Source organism: Rousettus aegyptiacus, unplaced genomic scaffold (assembly GCF_014176215.1).
Source record: "Rousettus aegyptiacus isolate mRouAeg1 unplaced genomic scaffold, mRouAeg1.p scaffold_m13_p_9, whole genome shotgun sequence".
Classification (NCBI taxonomy): Eukaryota; Metazoa; Chordata; class Mammalia; order Chiroptera; family Pteropodidae; genus Rousettus; species Rousettus aegyptiacus.
This window is the reverse complement of record NW_023416312.1, coordinates 33,121,847-33,135,601: the sequence shown is the minus strand read 5'-3', so window position 1 is coordinate 33,135,601 and position 13,755 is coordinate 33,121,847. Positions and strand designations below refer to the sequence as shown.

The window sequence follows — 13,755 nt, the reverse complement described above, 5'->3', positions numbered from 1 at the left end:
CTATCTTGACTCTATCTCTTTTATTTACATATATGCATTTACATAAATTTTAAAGCATGCCTACTAGATGCTATATATTGTGATAACTGCTGGAGTAATAATGATGAGCAAAAACACATGTATTACCTACATTGGAGGACTAATGGATCTCAGTCTAATATACATAAATTTGAGTCCAGTCAGATTTGCACAATTTTAAGAAACTTTAGTGAGTTTTTGTTGCCAATCTGCATCATGACATCAGGCAAAGTGACATCTCAAGATTACATCAAATTAATTTGGCATAGACTTAACTAGGTTTCATCTTCCTTTAAACTGCACAATTCCCTTCCAATTAATTCTTCACTCCCATCACCACAGAAATGAACATTTCATTAATAAGAAGGTTATCAGAAAAGACAATATAAAGACACTTGTAAGGAGCACCTCCGAACCATAGCTTAAAGATATTTGTTTGATATCTCATTAGATATCATTTGCCTCTGGAATCATATACCTCTGTCATTTGCACTGGAAAATTCAGAGGTATATCTGAATGTTCTCATATATCTGGAATATAACTTAGTTCCATATGTGTCCTCAAGGTTCAGCATCAATATAAAACTTATGAATTGCTTAATTTCAGAACTATGAAGCATTAACAATAACTATAACTGATAGGAAGCTGGATTTAGATAAATCACTATATACTTCAGCTTATGGAATTTTCTGTTTCATTTGTGAAACAAAGATCATCTGAAAAACATTGGGGAAATGGTCCATACCAACTCCAACATTGCATACACCTACCCATGGGTGCCATGAGAATTAATATACGCTATCTGAAACTGTTTTTAGCACATAATGTTACATCACAATTATTTTGACATAACATATCCTATGACATTAAAAAGGCTTTGTAAATTTTTTATAACTATGTAATATCCCATGATACATTTTTACCTATTTAACTAATTAACAAAAACATTATTTCCATTTATTTTCCATTGTTCATTAGATTGTCATTGTGATCCCCCCTTCCTGCCACAAACTGCTATGCCTATCTCCAATTATTTCCTTATAGCATATAATTAGAAATGGAATTACTAGGTCAAAGTGGTATGAACTATTTTAAAGCCATTATTCAATAAGACCAAGATACTTTCCAGAAAGATTTTTATCAACACCAGTAATGTAGAAGAGTTCTCACGTACCCTTGATAGTACTGAGCATCTGCTTTAAAAATATATTTTCTAGTTTGCTAGACAAAATGATATTTAATTGATTTAAATTATATTTCTTTCATGGTTAAGGAAGGAGAGCGTACTTTCCTATGTTTATTAGTCTTTTGTACTTCTGCTGTGAGAGTTCTTTAAATACTAAGGATATTAACCTATGTTTATCATATGTGCTGCAAATATATTGTTCATTTGTGGCTTGTTTCTTAATTTTGTTTACGAATTCTTGATATAGGCAAACAACGTAAACCATTACTTTCTTTCCAGTGTCATTTCTTCCATCTTTTTAATGCTAGGGATGTCTTTCTCTATCGAAAAGCCAAATAAATATTCACCTTCCTGGAAGTTAATTTGGAAATGTGGTTTTAGGACCTAAAATATATCTATACTTTCTCAGTAATTTACCTTTGAAGATTATGTTCTAAGTAGAGAATTATAAAATCTGAATGATTTATATTTTTAATGACAGAAGCATGCTTTCTTTGCAGTATGAAGTAAGAAAACACAATACAAATTTAACATGATATTGAAAGAGACTTTATAGTGGCTCCAGAATTTTGGTTAAAGACACATAGCTAAAAAAAATATTCTCCAAGTACCCTCGAACTCTAAAGAGAGCCACCAGGGAGTTCTGAACACAGTCCTTTAGGGCTTACACAGGGACAGCTGACTAGTCATGCTACTTACTGATTGATTACTCATTCCATTTCTTTTCAGGCCAAATTTACATAGAGACTAGAGAGAATTAGAGAAGAATTTGTAGTGTTTGTGAGTCCTTGGTTTGGGAAAGAGTGTTTTCTCCTCCCTTGAAGGTCAGGGACATGCAACTCCCTTGCAAAGGCATTTGAGGAGGGATCCAGAGGATCACTTAGAGAGACTGGGAAAATATTCATAAGATAAGAACAGAGGGAAGTATTTTATCACATTTTGGGTATCCAACAGTTTCTTTTCAGATTGAAATTTCTGATGATCACTCAGATTTGACTTGCTTCTAAAGGCTTTTCTGCACTGACTACATTCCTATGGCTTCTCTTCACTGTGTATTCAACTATACTAAATAACATTTGAACTCTGGTTTGAAAGATCACCCATGATCACTATATTCATAGGGTTTACTTCTTGATAAATTACTACTTGATAAATTCTCTAATGTTAAAAAAATATGAAGCCTGGCTAAAGCCCAGCTCCAGTCCAGAAAACATAGAAGAGGATTTAAAAATTCTGTAGTGCTTGTTTTGAGGCACCATAATACTTTATGTTGGGGCCTCAGTGTATAATATATATGTGGAAGTTTCAAGAAGGACCCATTATTTCATATAATTATTCTGTCATTCAGTTAGAAAAGGGTGTTATAATCATGCTATGATTTCTTCTTGCCCATCTGTTAAATTATGATTTGTATATTATTTACATCACATAATGAACTTTTTATCTAAAATAATGTTTCAACTGAAAATGCTGTCTGATATTAATACATCTTTTGGCTCTTCAATGTTCTTCGCACATGTTTTCTCACCATCATGACCTTTTTGGTGATTTATAATCTCTGAAACTGGGCTGAAGCTATGAACATGTAACCCACACCATGGGCTGCCTGTCCAATGTATTTGTTCATCCTCATGTAGGACAGTGTCTGAGATTAGAGCACACTTATTCTTATACTACAGTCATGGAAGTTCCAAGGCTGGGAGCCAACTCTGTGAGTATCTATTCCAAGTCTTAAACATTTATCCTTTGAAGGGAGGCTAATTTGCCTCTTTAGCTTGTCTTTACACTCAGAATTTTAAGTTTGGAGTCATGAAGAGCAACCATTGGAATATGTGGTCACTTTCCCTGTGATCCAAATTCTTCCTCAAATCCCTGATTTTGAATGAATTTATTGTTCTTGTTCAGACTCTTTAGCCTCATCTGATAAAAAGTACAGCTGTTATTTATATCTGATACTTGGCAGCTGAAGAAAACGACCAGCTCAAAAAAGAGAGGAGGAAGAGAGAAAAGGAAAAAGAAAAGGGAAGAAATTATATAAGTCTCCACCATATAGCTTCTTAAAAGGCAAGTCAGGGACTGGATTTATGTTCCAATCTGAAAAAAAGACACTAAAAAGGTGGGACAAAAATATGGAATAATGGGTTTCAAAACACTGGACATGAACATCAGGCCATGAAGAATAGTGATCCCTGAGAGATGGGGAAATGAGGTGAGCCTTTTCTACTTGGAAGTTTACAATATGTGGTGCAATAAGGTAGAATACAGTCAGAGCCCAGTTGAGATGTCATAGACAAGAGGCTGAAAGACCAAGGTGGCTAGTGTTCAGTGAACAGAATACCAAAAAAAGAGGTCCTGCCTACTGAATCTTACAAGCAAGACTTGAAAAAGATTTAACTGCTTCCAAATAACTGTATTTCATAATAAAGCTCAAGGAGATGTGTAATAATACAAAAATATCTAGCACCAAAAGGTACAAATTTACCAAAATTTTACCAAAAGGTAAAGTTCATAATGCCTGGCATCTGATAAAAAAATAATTAGGCATGTGAAGAAGTGGAAAAAAGTTATCCATCATGTGGAGAAAAATCAATCAATACAAACTAAATTTACATAAATGTTATATTTAGCAGGCAAGTACATTTAAAAATTTATTATAACTCTGTTACATATGTCCAAAAGCTAGAAGAATGGTCATGTTAAGTAGAGAAATTAGATATATTTAGTAAGGTGCAAATCATATATCTAGTGACAAAAATCATAATATCTGAAAAATACATGGATGAAATTAACTAGTAAAGATTACTGAACTTGAAGACATGAAAAAAGCAAATATGCTACATGAAATAAACATAAAATAAAATGTAAAAACAGAGCATAAATGACTTTGTTCATTCTGTTTCCTCTTCCGGGAACACTTTTCCTCCATCCTAATCATCCATCCATCCATCAACCAGTTATTTCTGAATCTGCCTTCTGGTCTCAGCTCAATCATCACTTCCTCCTTACTTGACCTTCCTGAAAAGATCAAATCCTCTTTAAACCTATTCAGAGAAACATTTACTTACCCTCCACAGTACTTATGACAGGGTCAACTTCACAAATATTTGGGTATGTAATTAATATCTGTCATCTTCACAAGACAGCAACCTCCTTGAATGTAAAGAAAACATGTCTGTTTTTGCTTACCATGATATCCTCAGCATCTCAAACTGTGCCAGTCATAGAGTGGCCCTGCACCCTGAATCCTGTCTGTATCTGCCACCTCTGGGATTCTGATCTATTAATTATACCCTCTCCTATATCTTCAACTTCTCCTTCTCTACTGGCTGTAACCCATGAAACATCTCTTCTTCCCTACTAAATAAATCTTGATTTTTATTATGGGTGACAATGTTCCCAACTGTAAATTTGCATTTTGCAGACACCCTTGTAGATAATGGTGGCCATGCGTCACAGTTCTATCTAATGGATGTAGGTGAGAATTATTTGGTAAGATTTTGCGGAAAGCTCCATATCAAGGAAACTAATTCTACTGACAAGGTATTTTGCCCTCTCCTCTTCCTCATCTTCCTACCTGGAATGCAGAAATGATGGCTAGAGTTGCAGTAGGCATCCTGAAACCCTGAAGCACCTGAGAGATGGGAGTCACATACTAAGGATCATGGAACCAAAAATATATATGAGGGGCCCGAGACATTGATGAAATCATGAAGGTCTTGAATTTGGATTTGTTTTAGGTAAGATAAAGATATCCCCTCATCATTTTAAGCAACTCATTTTCAGATCTATTACTCATAGCCAAATACAATTCCAAATGCCCATCACAATATAGGAAATCTCTCTCCTTTCCCTCCCTCCCTTCACCCCTGCTCTTCTCTCTCTTTCTTTCTCTCTCTCTCTCGCACTCTCTCGCTCTCTCTCTCTCCCTCTCTCTCTCACACACACAGTCTTTAATACACTCTCATTCATACATAATTCCTTCTATGACTTATCGACTTATATGATAATGACTATGATTTATGACTTATGATTTCCCTGCACTTTCCTAATTCTCCAAACTATCCCTCTGACACATACACTGTCTCTATTATTTCCATTTCTGCACATGCCATCTTATCCTGTACTATTATACACACAAAGTCCATACGATATCATGATACTCACCGTCAAATACAATTAGCTCTAACCAACCCCCATTATCACATACACCATCTCCATTACCCATGGTCACAACTACATTAACTTCATCCCTACATTATGACAATGTCTGCCCATATCCACTATCATATATACAGTTCACATCCCCACTATAAAATCTTCAACATCCTCTAAAACTTCTTTCCCGTACGCTTATGCCATCTCCATATTATACAGACTCAGAATTGACATCCACATCATCTCCACTTTCGCACACATACACTTCCTATTCCTCACTGACACTTTGAAACTCTGTATTTTCCATATCATACACTTTATTCAACAATCCCATTCATATACTCATGATTTCCACACTCCAAATTATCATGCATTTTTCCATTCCCCCATTATCATACATTCTCACTGTACCTATCTGCCTCCACAAATACATACACTTCTTACTTCCCCCAGTATCACACACGCACAAACACACTAACTTTATAACTTTATCACTTACACCACATACTTATCTTCCATCACCACATTACACTTTCCCCATTCCACCTATGTCTACATCCTCCTATTATTACTTGAAATGCCCCATCCATATTTTCACATGCATAGTGATCCCAGTGTATCATTATCAATGTGTTCTTTCTCACTATTCTCTCTCCCTTCCCACTCTCCCACACAACCACACACACATATGCACAATTCTCATCTTCCACAGTATGACACACACTGTGTCCATGCCACCATTATCACACACATTCTGATCTTATACTGTCACTATCATTTACATTGCCTTGCTTCATTTTCACAATGACTTCATACCATTCTATGCCATTACTCACATTGTCCGCATTGTCACCATCATCATACATACTTTGCACACATCACCCCTGCTGTCAATACTCTCAATACTTTCTCCTTCTTTGTATCAAACACATGGCCCAGATAATCTACGATTTTACACATGGTTCCCATCCCTTGACATCTCCTCATTTTGTCTCTCTTTTGTCCCTTTCTTTCTCCTCTTTTCTCCCACCTCCACCCTCATCCCCACACTTTCTCAATATATGGATATTACATGAACCCAGATTAATGGAGAAATGTCTTTCTTGAAGCCTTATTTCAAAGCTCTAAGTAAAGCCAGTAAAGAAACATCATACACAAAAGGTACATACAATATGTAGTGTTACCACTTGGTAGATAGTTCTGAATGTATTTCTTTTCATACATTTGCCTTTAAGAAGCATTTCTTCATGTTTTGTTATAGCATTTAGATGAGAGTTTTAAATATTCCATTGATATGTCTTTAATATGATACTATGCAGTTAAGCTATTTGCACTATACTTAAGTTTTCCTAAAATATCCTAGTAGCTTTTTTTGTTGCACCAAAATTGTGATATTTTTGGCCCTGAAGAGATAGACAGGTTCAAACAAATGGCAATACTGAATATACCACTGAGCTGTGTTAGAAGGAACCCTTAATCTTGACTTCTCATATTTCCATGTGGAAGAACTTTGACTAGACTAACACTCCTGCTTTTCTTCTCACAGAGGGAGGAATGAGTTATATGATTATTATGTTTGAGAGAAATATCTGAGTGTGCTTGGCTTAATCTCTTGCCTTCTGCTCTTCTCTCAGGGTTCTGTATGCCTATAGAAAACATAATTTCTGACTGGCTTCTTGCCATGCAATAGGGGGCCTAATTTTGGCCTGGAGTCTTGTGTTTTTTCAGCACTGTTTGCAATTGTCTGAGTAAGTCTCCCTAATTCTGTAGTCCAGTATTAGGAAGTCCACACTAAAATGATCTTCTCAAATCATATTTATTTACTAATGATAATAATATTCTGATCTCCATCTAGCTGATTCTTAAATTCATATTTCAATTAGTTCTGAACCTAAGCAAAGAAGATAAGTGATACATGTTGATCTCTTACAATTACTACACTATGTAGACCATTGATATCATGTAAATTCTCTTTACTGGCTTTATATGAATTTTAATACAGAGAACTTTCTATGTAAAATTTTGTATTGATTAACACTTGAGACAAACACTTGGCAGTAATTAAGAGTAGGTCTAAATAAGGAAATTGTATGTCTACCACACCTAGACTCCTGGTTTCCCCTGGATTAGGCAGTCCAAATGTTTAAGGGGTAGAGTTATCATAATATGGTGGTGCTACCTAATTATTCAAGATGGTGGGGAGTAGACACTAGTTGGATATGTCTTCTTTGGCTGTACTGCTAAGTCCTAGGAGGGCATAACTAAAAGAGCTCTTTCATGGGATGGGGTGGCAAACCTTTATATGGAATATTAGAAAAGGGTTTAGATATTCATCCAGATGTATGGAAGCCTTATTAAAGAAAGACACATAAGTGAATCATTTTTTGAGAGGCAGAAAAACCCCTTTGAATAAAAAACTAAAATTTAGTCTGATAGGCTGTTCTTGTTAAAACAAGTTCTCTGGAAATTTAGATCTAACAGTCATTCTTGCTCTCTTTCTTTTTGCTAGCTATCTTTGTGCTAGCTTTGGAACCCTTCCATACAAACTTAAATACTTTGTCTGTTCTCAGTGAAAGAACACCATTTCAGAGTATAGTTTGTGTCCAAATTAAATAGTCCCAAACATTGGAATTGTCATAGTTTTACCATAGGACAATCACTGTTGTAAAGAAATGACAACCATTCTCTGGAAATAAAGCAATGTGATGATTCAGCTTTGCAGGTAATCTTTTTTGCATAGGAATACTTTTTATACTACACATATTTACTGTTCTAGCGGTACTGACCCAAATATACTTTTTTAAACCTACATCAAGGCTCACAAAGTGATCATACATAAAAACAAAAGTATAAACAAACAATATCTCAGAAGTCAAAGAGAAATGAAACAATACTACTGGACAAGATATATGAAAACCTGAGTGAAAAGTAAGAAGACCTAAAGAAAGTCAAGTACAGTACAGACACAACAAAAACTTTCTGGAGCTCAAAGCTTAAAAAACCCAATTAAAAAATAGAATGAAAGATGAAGGTCCTTGATGAGCTTTGAATTAATGGACTAGAAAATCAAGTGTAAGATTTATATGAAAGCACTGAGCAAAAAGTAATAATAATAATAATAATTATAAAGCAATCGATTCAATAAGGGACTAGTTAATATATTTAGGTAGTTCCAGGGGACCTACCATGTTAATATGGTTTGGGTGGATGGGGTGTTAAAGGAGAAAAGAAACAGAGGGAAAGGAAGCAATATTTAAAAAATGATAGAAGAAAATTATCCCGAACTAAAGAGTGGGCCCTCTGAATTTTGGACAAGATTGATTCATTGACTGATTAATTTATCCATTTGTTAATTTATGCTTCTATTCATAAATTTAATCAGTACACTTAATGAGGACCTATTATGTGCCTGGCACTGTTTTAGGCACTTGAGATATATTAGTGAACAACAATCAACAATCCCTGCCTTCATGGAGGTTACATTCTAAGACACTTAGGCATACCCTGAACGGATTCCTGAACTCAAAGAATAAAGAAAACATCTTACAAGCTTATAGACAGAAGGAAAAAATTACCTACAATAGAAAAATTAGATGGACATAGGACTTTCATGAGTAACACTAAATTTTATGATTGCATACACTAATTTTCCCAGAAATGGCTTTACTAAATTCTTATGGAAGCTGAAGTCACTCTTTGACTCATAATCTCTGTTTTCTTGGAGGACTTTATCTAATAGGGACAATACTACCTTTTTCTCATACAACTAAATTCGTGATTGCTTTTCAATTTTTTCAAAACTAAATAACATATTGTTTAAGGACACACATATAGGTGATAAAACCATAAGAAAACCAAGGGGATTGTTAATCAGAAGTCAGGGTAGTGTTATCTCTAGGTCGAGGCAGACAGAAGGGTGTGATTGGAGAAGAAGGGACTAAGGTACTGTTAATGTTTTATTTCTTGTCCTGGATGATGGGTTTATTGGCATTATTTTAAATGTAAATAGTAATAAATTTATTCAACAAATAAAAAGTGCCTATCATGTATCAGGCATTATTCTAGGCACTGGGCACACATAAATAAATAAAATAGATGAAAATATGTCCTTATGAAGCTGGAAAATTATTAAAGAAATAATAAAATTTTCCAGAGCCTAAGTACAAGAGCATGCAAAATGAAAGAGTCTACCAAGTGTCTGGCACAACAGACATACAAATATCCAGACAACATCATGGAATTTCAGAATATCAGTGATAAAATGGAAATATAAAAGCTTCCAGGAGTCAGGGTTAGTCAAGATTGGAACAGAAGAGAATGCTCTAGAAAGGGGACTTCCAGAAAATAGTCTGACTTACTTGAGCATGTTTCAAAAAAAAACATGGTATATCTCATGGAAAGGATAAGTATAAAAATATGCAGATTAAAAGCAATTATTAACTCTAGAAATGAAAGCAATTTGTACAAGGAAAGAAGTGTAATCACAGTTCACTACTTGTCTCTGTAGTAAACAATGTTTGCACAATCACGAGAAGTCACAAGAATATAAACATTACCATTAACCAAAATATATGCTATAACTATATTAGAAACATGAGGAAGGGAAGTAGGAGAGAAAATATGAGAGTTTAATCTTAATCTACCATAAAGAGAAATCAACAGCTAATTCTGAAATTAGTAACTCAAGAAATAATAGTAGAGCTATATTGTTTAGAATTACTGAGATAACCAAAAGAAACAGCTAATATATTTCAAAGTTGGCTACTTCAGGTATTTGACCCTGGTGGATGAGAAGGGGTAAAGGTAAATACTGCGATTTTTTGTTACTATTTGGTTTTTAATCCAAATATAGTTCTTACTATAATACAGAATATATTATATCCATATATTATACTTACTATAATAAAAATACGAAATAAAACATATTCTTATTATAAAGGGAGCTATTTAATTATAAAGGAAAAGGATACAATGAGAACTTGGATTTACTGAAATTAAAATGGCTAACAGAATAAATCAAAAGAGGTGGGGGCACACATATATAGAGAATTAAGGGCCCCCAATGTTTGCTTTTTATTCTTTTTCAACATTTGGTAGGGTATGTTCTAAGTTGCTCTTAAATAGTAGCAATAATCAAAGAAGAGTTTTACACTTGAGAGGTGACTGCCAGGAAACCTAGTAGCTCCGGTCCCACAAGTACAGTAAAAATGGAAATTATGGGTCCAAAATAGTCAGGAACAAGGAAGACCGAAGACAAGAGAGAGGACATTCATTCTGGATAAGAAAACTCAGATGGCCAGAGAGGGCACAGTTAGAATGTAGTATTTCATCTGGTTCCCTTCCAACCTCTCCTGCTGCTCATTCTCAGCTTTCTTTGCTCTTCCTTAAAATACCTGTTTCTGAGATTCTGCCCTGGATGTTGCCTACCTTCTTTTTTTTTTGTCCTCGCTCCACACACTCTTCTAGGGCAATCTCATTCGTACTTTAATTAAAACCACCTCTATACTTGATGACTTCCAAATCTATCTGTAACTCTACTTACTTCACAGCTGCAGAATAAATTCTTGACTGCCTACTGGATAATTCTTGGACATTCCAAAGGTGCTTCAGGATCTGTACATTCAAAATTAAACTCATCATTTTCCCCCTCAAACCTGCTCCTTATTCTGAGTTCTCCGGCTCATGAAATGGCTTTTATATCTTCTCAACCAACCAAAGCAGAAAGAAAACGGAGGAACATCCTGGATTCATTCTTCTCCATCAGCCCCTATGTCTACTTAGTGACTGAGTTCTTAATTTCTCATATATATATATATATATATATATATATATATATATATTCTCATATATATATATATTCTCTTTTCATTCCCACTGTTTTGACTTAGGCTTCAACATCTCTCCTCTTTTTCAATAGCCTCTGATTTAATCTCTCTGTACCCAGCCCTGTCCTCAGTCTATCCAACATACTCTCATCCACTTAATATTTCTAAAATGCAAATGTGATCCTGTTAATCCCTTGATTAAAATCCCCAAATATCTCCCCACTGTTCTTAGTATAGCATTTAAGGGTCTGCATGATCTGGCCACTATCTCCTTCTCATTACATCCTCTCTCACTCTCTATGTTCCAACTATACTAAACTGCTTGAACATACCATAAAATTACTGTAAACACTAAATTATTTCATATAATGTCTCTTTGCTCATATCACTACTGCTTGGAATGACTCTCTTCTATTCCTCAGCACCAGCAGTTAACACTGACAACATGTACATACCTTTCATCCCACCTAGTAGAATTAATAATTTCCTCTTTCTACCTAGTCTGTGGTACCTTGTTATGGCAGGACTGGCAAACTAATATAGCAAGATACAAAACTGTATATATCAGTTAATAGTAATTATCTCTAGGTAATGAAATAGATTTTTATTTCCTTCCTTATAGTTTTGTTTTCCAAATTTTTCACGAGCATGTCTCTACTTTCATAATACAAAATATAACCATACACAAAGTCTAAAATAATAAAGAAATATATAACTTTTACTTGAATAAAAGAAGCTGCCAATATAAGGTAGAAAGAAAATTAATCAGGAAATTAAGGCCTGCTAAGACCCAATAACTTGATGGCTTTGTTGTATTTTTAGCTGACTTCCCAACAGAGGGAGAAATGGACTAGGAGAAACAGTGATATGAGGATGACTGGTTTGTTTGGAGATCAATGCAGAGACAATGAAAGAGATTCAACTGAGTAGGGAAATGGGGAAATTATCTGAACAAAGGAGGTGTTGAATATGTGGAACTAGGCAAAAAGCAAGGATTTGAAAGGTAGAAAGCAAGTGATTCATTTGTAGGGTACTACAAAAGGGGAAGCATTAGAGAAGGGAGAAGTAACTTGACATGCAAATAAAAGATGACCACAAAGAAAACAGGAAAAGAAAGAACTCTTTCTTGCCTGATGTTATGGCACCCACCAGACGAATTTGAGAGGGGTATAGGGGTTCAGAATGTCACCCAAAAATATGATACACTGGAAGACTATTTTGAAATAAAGGTACTTGAGAAACAGTGGGTAAAAAAAGGGATACTCTGATCCTCTTTGTCCCTCTGAAAGCAGGAGATAAATCTCCCATGTGACAAGTACCTCCCTGTAACGGAAAGGTAGAAGGCATCCTTATCACCAGAGATAGGGAATTTAGGGCAGAGAAGCCTGTATAAACAAACCTTGTTAATTTTTTACCATTTATTGCCCCCAGCTCAAACCTGTCTGCCTTGTCAATTCTTCACAAATTTACCTTTTCTTTGTCTAAAAGTTATAAAAGCTTCTTAAAGCTTTCTGCTCTGGTCACTTCTTTGAGTCTTATATTTTGATGTGGTTCTTGTATATACAAAATTAAATTAGTTTTTCTCCTGTTAATCTGATCTTACATCAATTTAATTATTAAATTGAGCAGCCAAAGGACATAGAAAGGAAGAAGGGAAATTTTTTCTGCCCCTACAGTTGCAACAACAATGATTAACAACTATGACAACTATTTAGTGAGCATGTACCAAACATAAACACTTCACTGAAATACATTATCTATATTTCACATAGAAACCTTGAGAGATAGGTATTATTATTCCAATTGTATACATAAAGAAATTGATGGTCAAAGAGGGAAACTGACTTATCAAATATTTTAGAGTTAGTAAGTAGGGGAACTGAGAGTCAACTCATGTGTCTGGGTCCAAAGCTCCTGTGTCTTCTACCATGTAAGGTGCCTTGTGCACATTCATCGACCAATATTTCAAAACTGCCTAACAGTATCTAACAAAGCTGTAAAGTTCGTAAGCCCCTACCTGTTTCATTCTCCCTCCTTCTCTCACCTAAGATTTCTTCCTGGATCCCTCTGTCCTTAGTTCTGTCCAAACTCAGCTGGGAATTCATTTTGGTCTTTTGAGGTAGAAAATTCTGCAGTTGAAACAGAAATGAAACTTTGTGGTTAGAGCTAGGGTACTGAATGTCCATAAATTCTGTTCTGAAAGGTAGAGGGAGGGTGTTGAAAGGAGGTCTCTTATTTATTAGGATATCTTAGGAACAGGCAAGGGCCTTGTGAAAGAGGCATAGAAATGCATGTATTTCCCAGAGGTAGGGAGAATGTCGGCCTTGAGGAATAAAACCTGATAAAGAAAATACAATGAGTCATTTACTCTCTTCTTAGAAGAAAGATGTCCCACAATTCAGGAACTTTTACAGTGGGATCCAAAGGATACAGTGCATTAGACCAGTTAAGCACAAAGGTTTCAGAGTTGAATAGAGCTCAAGTCTCAATATTATTACTTATTCGTATGTAGCCTTGGACAAGTATCTTTACTTTTCTGAGCACTAGATGTTTCCACTATAAAATAAAGG

At 35.0% G+C, this 13,755-nt stretch overlaps 1 protein-coding gene across 5 annotated transcripts in view; it reads right to left on the bottom strand.

The window, feature by feature from the left end:
• MAGED1 (MAGE family member D1) overlaps positions 1-13,755 on the bottom strand; it is a 52,837-nt gene that overhangs the window by 19,893 nt on the left and 19,189 nt on the right. For 2 of the 5 annotated variants that reach the window (XM_016135624.2, XM_016135623.2), the window contains exon 2: positions 13,203-13,314. The exons of 1 other annotated variant lie outside the window; for it this stretch is intronic. In XM_016135624.2, coding sequence (XP_015991110.1) covers positions 13,203-13,290 — 88 coding nt within the window. In that variant the 5' untranslated portion in view covers positions 13,291-13,314. The remainder of the gene's footprint in view (positions 1-13,202; positions 13,315-13,755) is intronic. 2 more of the 5 variants (XM_016135626.2, XM_016135625.2) reach the window with 1 other exon arrangement.